General features: G+C 38.4%; 1 protein-coding gene across 1 annotated transcript; it reads right to left on the bottom strand.

The window, feature by feature from the left end:
- Positions 1-12,525: 12,525 nt before the first annotated feature.
- LOC114621722 (olfactory receptor 494-like) lies at positions 12,526-13,471 on the bottom strand. Its single transcript, XM_028768079.1, has one exon. The coding sequence runs from the start codon at positions 13,468-13,470 to the stop codon at positions 12,526-12,528; it is 945 nt and encodes a 314-aa protein (XP_028623912.1). The 5' UTR covers position 13,471.
- Positions 13,472-13,746: the final 275 nt, after the last annotated feature.

Here is a 13,746-nt window from a genome sequence, read left to right as displayed (position 1 = left end):
AAAACCAGGAGCTAGTTCTTTAAGAAAACCAACAAGATAGACAAATCCTTAGCCAGATTAACCAGAGGACACAGAGATAGTATCTAAAGTAACAAAATCAGAAATCAAAAAAGAAAAATTACAAAAGAACCTGAAGAAATTAAAAAAGTCATCAGACAAATACATACTCCACAAAAGTGGAAAAATCTATACAAAATGGATGATTTTCTAGACAGATACCAGGTACCAAAATTAAATCAGGGTCACATAAATCATCTATATAGTTCCATAACCCCTAAAGAAATCTAAGTAGTCATTAAAAGTCTTCCAACTGAAAAAAAAGTCCAAGACCAGATGGTTTTATTGCAGAACTCTATCAAACTTTCAAAGAAGGCCTAATACCAATACTTCTCAAACTATTTCACAAAATAGACAGAAGGAACACTACCTAATACTTTCTATGAAGCCATAGTTACACTGATACCTAAACCACACAAAGACCCAACAAAGAAAGAGAACTTCAGACCTATTTCTCTCATGAATATTTGTGGGGCTGTGGAATCCTGGGTGTTCGGCCACGCCTCCAGAACCCAGAGACCTAACATACAGTCTTTATGCTAGGTCACATAAGGCAGGAGACAAACAGGTCTCTGCCTCAAGATTTACATATTACCTAAAAGCCCCGCCTTCCTCCCCCGCTTCCAATATAAGCAAGCCCCATCTGACATTTTTTTGGGAGAGCACGTCACCATCTAAACTCACTGCCATGTCAATAAATCTACATGTCTTCAATCTCCTGAAATTCTGGACTCACCGTGTAAGTCAAAACTCGTATGTGGCTGGGGTGGGAAGCCTTTCTCTCCGCTGTAACTGCAGTTCGAGGGACTACATCAGCTCCGCCCAGCACAACTGAACAGCGCTTCTTGGGTGGCCTCTGTGCTCTGGCTCGCCACTGTGACCTGCCCTGCATCTCCCCTGGCACACAGCATTTCTGCGCCCCTGTTCCCAGGACCCTGCTGTCACCGAGGCACGTAGCTTCGCCGGTGGTCTGCACTGTTGAATCCCGCTGGGAAGTGCAGTAGCGCCTGACAAACATGCCCCATGCCCCTGCCTGTGCTGGCCTGCCCTGGCTCCGCCAACCACGGCCCTGGGCACAAGCATTGACCCGCCAATATTGACTCAAGAAAACTCAAAAAATTCTTTCAAACTGAATCCAAGAACACATCAAAGCAATCACTCACCATGATCAATAGGCTTCATATTAGGGATGCAAGGATGTTTCAATGTATGGAAATCCATCAGTATAATCCAGTATACAAATAAACTCAAAAATACCCACATGACCATCTCATTAGATGCTGAAAATTTTTTTGACAAAATGCAACACCATTTCATGTTAAAAGTATTGGGTTTCAAGGTCCATACCTGTCTAAAAGTTACTATTTCTGCAAAAAGACTATGAACAAGAAGCAAGTTGGAGAGGAAAGGTTTATTCTGCTTACACTTTCACATTAATGTTCATCACCAAAGGAAGTCAGGACTAGAATTCAAGCAGGTCAGGAAGCAGAAGCTAAAACAGAGGCCATGGAGGGATGTTTCTTACTGGCTTGCTTTGTCTGGTTCACTCAGTTTGCTTTTATATAAAATCCAAGACTACCATCCCAGGGATGGTACCACCCACAATGGGCCCTCCTACCCTTGATCACTAATTGAGAAATTGCCTTACAACTGGATCTCATGGAGGCATTTCCTCAGGGGAAGCTCTTTTCTCTGTGATAACTTAATCTTGTGTCAAGTTGACACACAAAACCAGCCGGTACAATACCAAAACATAATAAAAGAAATATACAGCAAACAAATAGCCAACATCAAACTAAATAGAAATTTGAAGTAATTCCACTAAAATCAGATATAAGACAAGGATGCCCAGTCTCTGCCTATTAATTCAATACAGTACTTGAAACTCTAGCCAGATCAATTAGGCAACAATAAGAGATCAAAGGGATACAAATTGGAAGGGAAGAAGTCAAGATAGCAATATTGGTGTATGATATAATAATATATATAAGTGACCCACAAAACTCATGAGAGAATGCCTACAGCTGATAAACAACTTCAGCAAAGAAACAGGATATAAAATTTACTCTAACAAATTAGTACCCTTCCTCTACTCAAAAAATAAATGGACTCAGAAAGAAATTAGGGAAATGATACCCTTCACAATAGTAGCAAATAGTATAAAATATCTTGATGTGACTCTAGTCAAACAAGTGGAAGATCTGTATGACAAGAACTTCAAATCTCTGAAGAAAAATTGAAGAAGACCTCAGAAGATGGAAAGATCTCCCACACTCACGGATTAGCAGGATTAATATAGTAAAAATGGCCATTTTACCAAAAGCAATCTACAGATGAATTGTTTTCCCTATCAAAATTCCAACTCAATTCTTAACAGAGATAAAAGAGCAACTCTCAAATTCATTTGTAATAACAAATAACCCAAGATAATGAAAAACATTCTGAACAATAAAAGAACTTCTAGGGGAATTGCCATCCCTGACCTCAAGCTGTACTACAGAGGAATAGTGTTAAAACCCAATGGTATTGGTACAGAGACATGCAGGAAGATTAATGGAATAGAATTGAATACCTAGAAATGAACCCACACACCTATGGTCACTTGATGTTTGACAAGGAAGCCAAAACCATCCATTGGAAAAAAGACAGCATTTTTAACAAACAGTGCTGATTCAACTGGCAGTCAGCATGTAGAAGAATGCAAATTGATCCATTCTTATCTCCTTGTACAAAGCTTGAGTGCAAACGGATGAAAGACCTCCAAGTAAAACCAAATACACTGAGTCTAAAAAAAAGATTAAATGGAAAAGAAACCTTGAACTCATTGGCACAGGGGAAAATTTTCTGAACCGAACACTCATGGCTCATGCTCTAAAATCAATAATTGACAAATGTGACCTGATAAAATTGAAAATCTTCTTTAAGGCAAAGGACAAAACAGCAACCCACAGATTGGGAAAAGATCTTTACCAACCCTACATCTGATAGAAAACTAATATCCAAAACATACATAGAACTCAAGAAAGTTAGACTACAGAGAACCAAACAATCTTATCAAAAAAATGAGGTACAGAACTAAACAAAGAATTTTCAACTAAGGAATCTCAAATTGTTGAGAAGCACTTAAAGAACTGTTCAACATCCTTAGTCATCAAGGAAATGCAAATCAAAATGACCCTGAGATTCTACCTTACATCAATCAGAGTGGCTAAGATATAATACTCAGGTGACAACACATACTGATGAGGATGTGGGGAAAAAAGAACACTCCTACATTGCTGGTGGGGTTCCAAACTGAAACTACTATGGAAATCAAACTGTAGTTTCCTCAGAAAATTGGAACTAGGTACTTTCACCTGAAGACCCAGCTGTACCACTCTTGAATATATACCCAAACGATGCCCCATCATGCCATAAGGGCACATGTTCCACTATGCTCATAATGGTCTTATTTGTGATTCCAGAAGATGGAAAGAAACCAGATGTCCCACAACAGAAAAATGGATACAGAAAATGTGTTTAATTTACACAATGGACTACTCATCTATTAAGAATGAGAACAACCTGAGTTTTTTGGGCAAATGGATGGAACTGGAAAATATCATACTGAGTGAGGTAACTCAGACCCAAAGGACATGCATGGTATATACTTACCAACAGGTGGATATTAACCAAAAAAATGTACAAAATCTCCAGGACACAATCCACAGAACTCAAGATTAACTAGCCAAAGGGCCCAAGTAGGAATGCCTCAATCCCACTTGGGAGGTAGAAGAAAGAAATCACAGGGAACAGAGGGAGGGAGTCACCTGGGTGGGAGAGGGGACAGGGAGAAGAAGGGGGAAACATGATCAGGTATTGGCAGGGGGAATAGGACTGAAGCCCTGAGTGCCAAGGGAAAGAATGGAAACCAGCAACCTCGGGAAGTAGGAGGTGGGTGGGGGGACCCTCTAGAACATATCAGAGACTTGATAAGAGAGAGATTCTAAGGACTCAAAGGCAATGACCTTGGAAGAAGTGCTCTACAGTGGGGAGGGGGAACCTGTGGAGTCCATCTCCATTGGAGGGACAGGACATCAAGTGGAGGGATGTGTTTTCCATGCCACTACCAGAAGCTCTGACCCAGAAAGAATTGTTCCCATCTGAAGGAACTGCAGGGATAAAAATGGAGAGGAGTTATGAGAGAAAGGTTGTCCAGTGACAGGCTAAAATTAGGATCCAGCTCAAAGGGAGGTCCCAAAGCCCAACACTGTTACTGATGCTATAGTGTGCTTTCAGACAGGAGCCTAGCATGGCTGATGTCTGAGAGGCCCAACAAGCAGCTGAAAGAGTCAGATGAAGACACCAGCACCCAGCCAATGGACAGAAGCTGGAGTCCCCTGTGGTTGAATTGGGAAAAAGCTAGAAGAAGCTGAGGAGGAGAGTGGCTACATGGGAAGAACAGCAGTCTCAGCTGACCTGAAACCCCTGAGATCTCTCAGACACTGAGCCAACTACCAGGCAGCATACACCAGCTGATATGAGGCCCCTGACACATATACAGCAGAGGACTGACTGCCTTGTCTGGCCCCAGTGAGAGAAAATTAATCTAACCCTTGAGAGACTTAAGACCCCAGGGAGTGGGGAGGTATATAAGGTGGGAGTAGGGGGTGGGGACATCCTTTTGAAGACAGGGGAAGGAGGTATGTGATGAGGAGTGGTCAAGAGGCAGACCAGGAGGGAGATAAGACTGGACTGTAAAAAATGATTAAATAATGAAAAAAATTTTAAAATTAAAATTTAAAAATAAGAAAAGCAGGCTGAGCAAGCCATGGGAAACAAGCTCATAAACAGTATCTACCTATGGCTTCTGCTCCAGTTCCTGGCTTTACTTTACTTCTCTGACTTCTCTCTTTGATGGAATATGACCTGAGATTTGTAACACTTTCCTCTCCCCTATAAATGATATTTTGTATTAATATATGAAACTTTTAAATATTGAATAGAGAGTACTATTAAAATTAAAAAAAGAAAATAAAGAAAATGAGGCCTTCAAGATGGCTAAATTGAGTGTATGTGCTTTCCACTAATTCTCTCCTTCTCCCTTTTCCTCTCTCTCTCACTCTCTCACATGAACACACACACATATACACACACATGCATACACATTGACAATCACACACAGACAGATCAATAAAAAGTTAAAGTGAGGAAAAATAAATATAAAGAAAATTGTAAAGTATAGAGACAGAATTAACACATATTGGTACTCAAATCTCACTTTGAATCTAACAACCAAAGCAGAAAGTTCTTATTTTCCCCTTTGATTATTGACACAATTTCTCTGTTTATTTACAGACTGTAGAGCAGTAGTCATATAAAAGTCTCTCCAACCTGGGAAAGAAATGCTCTCTAGTTTCTAGGAAAGGGTTTTGCATATCAGTGTGACACAAAGGTCTCGTGGTGTTTTTAAGACAGTTCAATTCAGCTTCACTATTTACTTAGCATTTAACAAGTAGCAGGTATTGTGTGAATATCAAAACACCCGAATCATCATATGATTTCAAATTAATATGACTTTGTATAATCCTATCTGCTTCCTTTTCTGAAGGTATTTTGGTACTTAGGTTTAAATGTAGGAGCTACAGCAAAAAGCAGTAGGGTAAAAGAAACTACATTTTTCTATCAGGATTGCAGAATAACACTTTTCAGAAAATAGAGTAAACAAACCAAATCTTACTAACGCAAAGGATGTGTGAGAAACCACATTAAAATTATCAAATTGGAAGAGCAGGTATGTGGAGAGTGATATTTATGAAGTATTAAGAAAAATGAGATTATATTTTTAATTGGCTTATTTGATTTGTTGGGGTCTATTTTCTCAAGATCTTTGTATATTTCTGCTATTACTCCTCTGTCAGATTCAGGGTTTATATAGATCTTTTCTGATTCTATAGGTTGCCATTTTGTCCTATTAGTGTGGCCTTAGCCTTGTAAAAGCTTGGAGTTCCATGAAGTCCCATTTATTAATTGTTGCCCTATGTATATGTATACATATATGTATATGTATACATATATGTATATGTACACACACACACACACACACACATATGCCTTGTCATCTTGTCATGTCATTGATTTTAATAGAATTGCTTTAAGTTATTCTCCATTTAATTTAATGTTGGCATTGACTTGCAATATATTGTTTTTATTATTTTTAGGAATGTACTTTGTATCCCTCTGCATTCAAAGATCTTAAAATGACAATGCTGGATTTCTTTCAAAGGGTTTTTCAGCATCTAATAAGATGGTCATGTTTTCTTTTCAGTTTGTTATATGTTGAATTACATTGATGAATTTTTATACACTGAACCACCTGTGTATCACTGGGATGACACCTGCATAATTAAGGTGGATGACAAATTTTCAACACAGCCATTTGGAATGTCCAAGAAGCACTTAAATGTTGTTGAACATCCATACTTAGCCATCCTACACCCAGCAGAATGTCTACAAACCAAAAACTCAAGTAGCAGCATATGCTGACAAGGATGTGGAACAAGAGGAACACTCTTCTTTTGCTGATGCACATGTGGAAACAAGTACAGCCACTCTGGAAATAAATTTACCTGTTTCTCAGAAAATTGAGAATAGTTTTAACTCAAGACTGCACTATACCACTTCTGGGCATATACCCAACTGAAGAATGAGTAAAGAAAATGGGGTACATCTACAGAATGATATACTCTTCAGCTGTTAGAAATGAAAGGAAGACATCATGAGATTTGCAGACAAATGGATGGAACTTGAGAATATCATCCTTAGTAAGGTGATACAGAACCAGAAAGACATCTCTAATAGGTACTCACTTATAAGTGAACATTAACCATAAAATACAGGATAACAATCCACAGATCCAAAGAAACTAAAATAGGGCTCAAGGAAGAATATGTGAATCTCACTCAGAAATGGAAACAAAATAGTCATAGGAAGTGGATGAAGAGAGGGAACTGGGTGGAAAGGGACTGAGGAAAGGTATGAGCATGTGTTGATTGGGTAAGAGGAGGGCAGAAAAGAGTTGGGAGTGAGAATGGAAATTGTTGGGGGTAGCTCTGGGACCAGGTGAAGAGATGAAATGGAGGAGGCTACAGGGAGTCTATGGGGTTGACCTAGCTGTTATTTCAACTACTTGTGGATATGGAGACTGAAGTGGCCACCTCCTGTAGATGAGCAGAACTTCCAGTGGAAGGAGAGGACATCAACCTACCCAAAAATCCTTCAACATAAAATTTGTCCTGCCTACAACATATACAGGGATAAAGATAGATCAGAGACTGAAAGAACAGGCAACCAATGACTGGCCCAACTTGAGACCCATCTAATTGGAGAGCCTGCCCATGACACTATTAATGATACTCTGCTATGCTTGCAGACAAGAACCTAGTATAATTGTCTCCTGAGAAGCTTTACGCAGCAGCAGATGGAAGCAGATAAAGAGACCCACAGCCAGACATCAGGCAAAGCTCTGTTAGTCTTGTAAAAGTGTGAGGGATAGAATTGAGCAAGCCAGACAGATCAAGGACACCATAGGAGGTCCTACAGAGTTAACTAATCTGGCTCCATGGGCTCTCATAGAGGCTGAACTACCAACTAAAGAGCATGAAATGGCTTGGCCCAGGCTCCCTATACATTTGTTGAAGACAGGCAGCTTGTTTTTCATGTGGGTCCCCTAACAATTGGAGCAGGTCGTGTCTATGACTCTGTTGCCTGTCATTGGATCCTCTTCCCTTACCTTGGTCTGCCTGATTGGGCCTCAGTGAGAGAGGATGTACTTATCCCTGCTGAGACTAGATGACTCATGGTGGGGTGGTACTCAACGGGGTCTTACCCTTCTCTTAGGATATGGAGGGAGATATGTATAAAGGCAGAACTGAGAGTAGAGGGAGGGGGTACAATTGGGATGTAATGGGAATAAAAATACATTTTAGAAAACATGGGGTGACAGTAGGCAACAGGAATGGATATTTTCTTAACGAGTTATATGCATTCATGAGATTATCAAAATGGTAGCCATTATATGATATCCATTTACTAATGAAAAATATTTTAAAAGAGAATTGTGACTGAGAAATGGAAGTGCTGTCAGATAGAGTTGACTGCAATGTTTAGATAATTCTATCACTTATCATTCCAGGAGACTTACTCAGAAGGAAACTCTGGGTCTTCAGGAAACAGTTATCATGACAAAATCAGTTATACAGAAAAATAGAAAACAAGGAAATGATGGATTGAAAATCATTAGGATACAGAACTTTCTGACTGTTAGATGGGGATTAATCAGATAGGAGGGAATACCATAATTTCAATTGCCCAGATGTGGTGAATGGGGGCTCTGATCCACTCTAGTCTCCTATTGAGGTTACCAGATAAAGTAGAAAAACAGAGAATAATGTTACATAGCAGTAAAATCTGTTACTAACACTATGGCCATTTGTCTCATTGGAATAGACATTGTTAATTCAAGAATTCAAAACAGACATAACTTCCTTAAGTTTTCATAGAGAAGCTCTCACTAATATCCTCCCTTTTGATTTTAAAAAATTCCTTTTCTCTTTACTTTTTTTGAGTATGAGTGCTTTGCCTTTAAGGATATGCACCATATGCATGCCAGAACCCTTTAGAAGGCAGAAGAGTGTGCTGGATCCCTTAGATTTGGAATTGTAGATGGTTTGAACCACAATGTTAGTCCTGTGAACTAAAGGCAGGACCTCTGTAAGAGTAACAGGTGTTCTTATACACTGAGCCACCTCTCCAGTCCATCAAATCTCCTCTTAGTTCCACCAGATATCACCTTGTCATTTATCTTTAGTCTGTCTTGCCTGCTTCTTTATTTGTTTATGTTTCGTTTAGTGTGTGTGCTTATGAGTGTGCACAAGAATGTGCAAGTGTACACATAAAAGCACAACTTGTGTGAGTTAGTTTTTTCCTTCTACCATATTGGTCACTTGGATCAAAGCTAGATTATCAGGCATGGTGGCATTGATTTTTTTCCCCAGTAAACAGTAGCTTCTTTATATTATCAACTCTCATTTTGGAAACTTTATGCGTAACTCATCTAAAAGATTGTTCCAAGTATTTAGCATTCAACAAACTTCTCCATATATCTGGGTAAAATTTTAAGGTGCTCCTAACTGCATGAGACCTTAAAACTTTAGTCACGTAAACTCCAAATTCCTAGACATAAAATTAGTCTTCCTATAAACCCTGGTCTTAGTGGTCAAGTGTTCTGTATTTTACATTTTGTATTGGCTGAGCTTGAATTACATTAATATTTCTGACTGGTCATTAGTAATTTAATGAACATTCAGAAATATTAATGTAAGTATCAGTGAAGACTTAAAGCATAGTCTTCATATGTTTGAGGTTAGCTTTTGAAGAAGACAGGAAAAAGAAATAAAAAAAAAAAAACACCAGTATCATTCTTCATGACAAGAATTTTTTTTCTGGAATCTTATGTCAGACCATTAGAATTATTTTACAAACAGATACAAAATAACTATTGAGTCATTCAACCATATAGATGTTTTTATTAATTATTTACTGTATTGTTAATCTAAGTAGATACTAAAGATTTGTTACTGAATGAAACAATTCTCATAGAATTAATACTTCAATAGACAGTATACTAGAGAAGAAGCAACCTTTTAAAAGATAGAATGTGGTAGGGAAGAATGCATGGAGCTTATTTAAGTAGGATAGGTAGCTATGCCAGTGGTATTAGAGCAAGAAACTAAAATGGGCACCTTGATTCTACTCCACAGTGAATGAAAATATTTAAAAATTTAAAATAGGTGTAGACTAATATTGGGATGTCTTAAAACACATGTTTACAGACATTTATCTTGTGAACACTTCATGTACAATAAACACCAGTCTATAAAGGCATACCTACTGGTGCTGTAGTGTTGTATAGATATAGAATAGATTATACCCAAATATCATGGGAATAAACAGGAACTATTTTATTCTATCTGTGTCTAACTCCACAGGATGAAAATCATACTTAACATGCTTATCAGGGCCAAAACCTGTGCTAGACATGTCAAAGGCCCTAGAGAAGAACCCACCACCATTCCCCTCAGTAGACATAGTATCAAACCAATTTGCAATGACTTATCATTAGATATACAGATTAGTACATCTCCCAACCCTTATAAAAGATTACTTTTGTAGTACATAGTGATTAACAAAAAACCAAAATGAAACAAACAAACCAAACAAACAAATAAATGAAACACTTGCCAGTGTGCAGAGAATTGAAGACTGTGGAAGGTTCAACAGTATATGGACTTCTATACCATACCTCCTTTTCTCCAAATTCAGAAATCATTGTGTGGGAATGATGGTGGATGACTACAAATAAAAAGTATTTTCAAGGCACCACGGAATAATTGCAAATATGACCTCAGGGTAGCACTTTTCCCCTGATATTTCATTTATTTATATTTCAGATGTTATCCCCTTTCCCTATCACCCCCATTAATCCCCTATCCCATCCCTCATCTTCCTTTTTTGCTTTTATACTGTTTAAATTACATGGAAGTATTAAGGTCAGTTCTAAGTTGAGGAACTAGCAATACAATAGATGCAAATAGTCAAGGAACAAGCAAGACAATAAACTCAGATAGTCAAAGAACTTGCAGGACAATAAACAGACTTCTATGTTCACTCCTGTGATCACTATTTCTAAGGGTTTATCAGGATGATCAAAATATTTGAGCCTACTTCCCAGTCTTAGCACAAACCTACTTCTTTGTTCTAGCTTAAGATTTAGATTCCTACTTAAAAGTACTTCTTTGTTCTAGCCTAGGATTTAGATTTCTGCCTGAAGTTAATTTTTTGTTCTAGCCTATTGTCAGATTCCTTCCAAGCAGTCCATTTCCTTGTCCTTGGCCAATGTCAGATTCCTTCCAAGCAGCCCATTTCCTTGTTCTAGATCAATGTCAGGTTCCTGCCAGGCAGCCTCAAAGGCTCTCCAAATCTCCCCCCCCCCTTTTACTGCTCAAACAAGACTGAGCCTGTCTTAGGGTGTCCTGACAAGAATGCCTGCCTTACCAGTCATGGAATATGCATTTTCAAAAGCAATGCAGTTCTGTCTTAGGTTGGTGAGGCTCTTTGCATAATCTTACCCTTCCTTGTCTTGCCAGCCTGTTAAGTTAGTAGCTCTGTCTGGAGGTCCATTTTCAGTTTCAGGTCATGTACTTTGGCTGCCAATCTGTTGATGTAGTTAGAGACAAGCATTAACACCATGGACAGGAATAAAAGTATTCCCAGGACAAAAGGAGCTAGCCTGATCAAGCTATATATGCCATTCTTGAGGTTTGACCAAAATGGAAATACTGACCTCAAGCCATGGATAATTTTATCAGCATTATCTGAAGTATCAAAGCTCAGCAGAGCAGCATTCTTTAAATTCATAATCTCACTAGGCAAAGTTAAAACATTCAGAGAGGTGTTAGAATTATTCAAAATATGCTACCGTTGTTTTTAAACTTTTTTTCTAATTATGATTATCATTGTAAATATAAATCTTCTTGTATACTCAACAAATTAAGGCCAGGTGGTGGTGGCGCATGCCTTTAATCCCAGCACTTGGGAGGCAGAGGCAGGTGGATTTCTGAATTTGAGGCCAACCTGGTCTACAGAATGAGTTCCAGGACAGCCAGGGCTACACAGAGAAACCCTGTCTCGAACCCCCCCCCCCAAAAAAAAAGAAAAAGAAGTCAACACATTACAAACATTTTTGCTAGATGATCAACAAAAGTAGCTGTCTTAACTTCTTGTGTCACAGCAATTGCAGAAGTAGTGGTCCTAGCAATTAACTTAACTAAGCTGTTATACCAGGAATAATCAAGCCCACTTCCCTCTTGTTTCTGCTTAAAGCCCAGTTCACTTCTTCCAGCACTTTCAAGCTTTTTTTTCAGAGAATGAAGATTAGCACTTTTGGCATCTAGATCCCCACACCAGATAAAATCCTAGCACAGAGAAGAAACATGGGCATGAAGTCCACAGATTGTTGAAGAGTTTTTGGCCACTTATAACTTCCAGAAGAAAGGTAAATTATCTATAAGGGAAAGGATCCTGATAGGTGAACTATGCTTCAGTGGAAGACTAAATACCAAGTATATACAGGTAGCACAAGATGAAATTGACAAAAAAGAAGAGTTGAATGTGTAGAGGAGTGAGTTTTACTGAGAAGAGTTTGAGAGCAGATGAACATGATCAAGATATATTGTATAATGTTCTCAAAGACATATTAAAAACTACAAAATTGAAGTGCAATAAAATATAATAGCTATGCACAGTGAGAAAAAAAGGAGATTCAGGCAAAAGAAATAGCAAGAAGGTGAATAGCAAAACTTCAGATGATGGACTTATTTGTCTTGGGTAATTGTCATTATTATAGTGAGTTTTACAAAACAGATTACTCTAAGAAAATATTTTCTTACCAAGATGTCGCTTCAGAGCACCCTTAATCTCATTATTCCTGAGGCTGTAGATCAGGGGGTTCAACATGGGAACCACCACCATGTAGAACATAGATATCACCTTGTTCTGGTCTGTGGAGTATCTGGACTTAGGCATCACATAAATGAATATAACTGTTCCATATAGCAGAGTGACAACAGTGAGGTGGGAGGTGCATGTGGAGAAGGCCTTCTGTCGACCTTCAGGGGAGTGCATCTTCATAATGGTAATGAAAATATAGGAATAGGAGATGGATATGATAATCACTGTTAGCATAGTAACTGAGGCAGCAGAAAATGAGATAACAACAACAGAGACACTGACGTCAGAACAAGATAGTTCCATCAAAGGAGCAAAATCACAATAAAAGTGATTGATTCTATTTGGTCCACAGAAGAACAAGGAAAAGAAGGAAAGAGTGAAAAAAGAAACATTAAGAAAACCCTCTATATAACATCCTACAACCAACTGGATACAGGCTTGTGTGGACATTTTGGCGGAATAAAGAAGTGGGTTGCAGATTGCTACAAAGCGATCATAAGCCATGGCAGCCAGAAGGAAACATTCAACTGTCCCAAAGAAAGCAGCTGAGCCAAACTGTACAGAGCATCCAATGTAGGAAATGGTATTTTGCTTTATTAGGAAGTTAACAAGCATATTGGGTGTGACCGATGATGAAATGCCCATGTCAATAGAAGCCAGGTGGCTGAGAAAAAAGAACATGGGGTGATGGAGCTGGGAGGAGACTCTGATGAGAAGGATGGTGCTGAGGTTCCCAAACATAGTCACCAGGTAGATGCAAAGGATGATGGTGAAGAGGACAACTTTAAGGACTGGGTCATCTGTTAGTCCCAATAAAATGAACTCTGTCACTGCAGTATGGTTCCCATCTTTCTGGAAAGCCATCAGACAGTGTAGCTGCTGCTATATTGAGGCTGTGATGGAGATATTACAAAATGGAATTCATAAATAGGCCACTTCATTTTATTTTATCAGGGCATGGAAAGCATTACAAACTAATATATTATTCAAAACATTGGATCCATTATTGATGTTTTACTAGCATTGTCATTATTTGTACATTTATGTGCAATAATTATTTCAAAATTATTTAAGTACAAATGCTAGAAATGTGTTACAAATAATAAATAATTTTATTTACATTTACTTATAATGAAATAT

Source organism: Grammomys surdaster, unplaced genomic scaffold, assembly GCF_004785775.1.
Source record: "Grammomys surdaster isolate TR1022 unplaced genomic scaffold, NIH_TR_1.0 184, whole genome shotgun sequence".
Classification (NCBI taxonomy): Eukaryota; Metazoa; Chordata; class Mammalia; order Rodentia; family Muridae; genus Grammomys; species Grammomys surdaster.
Note: the sequence above shows the minus strand (reverse complement) of the source record. Positions and strands in the feature narration are given on the sequence as shown.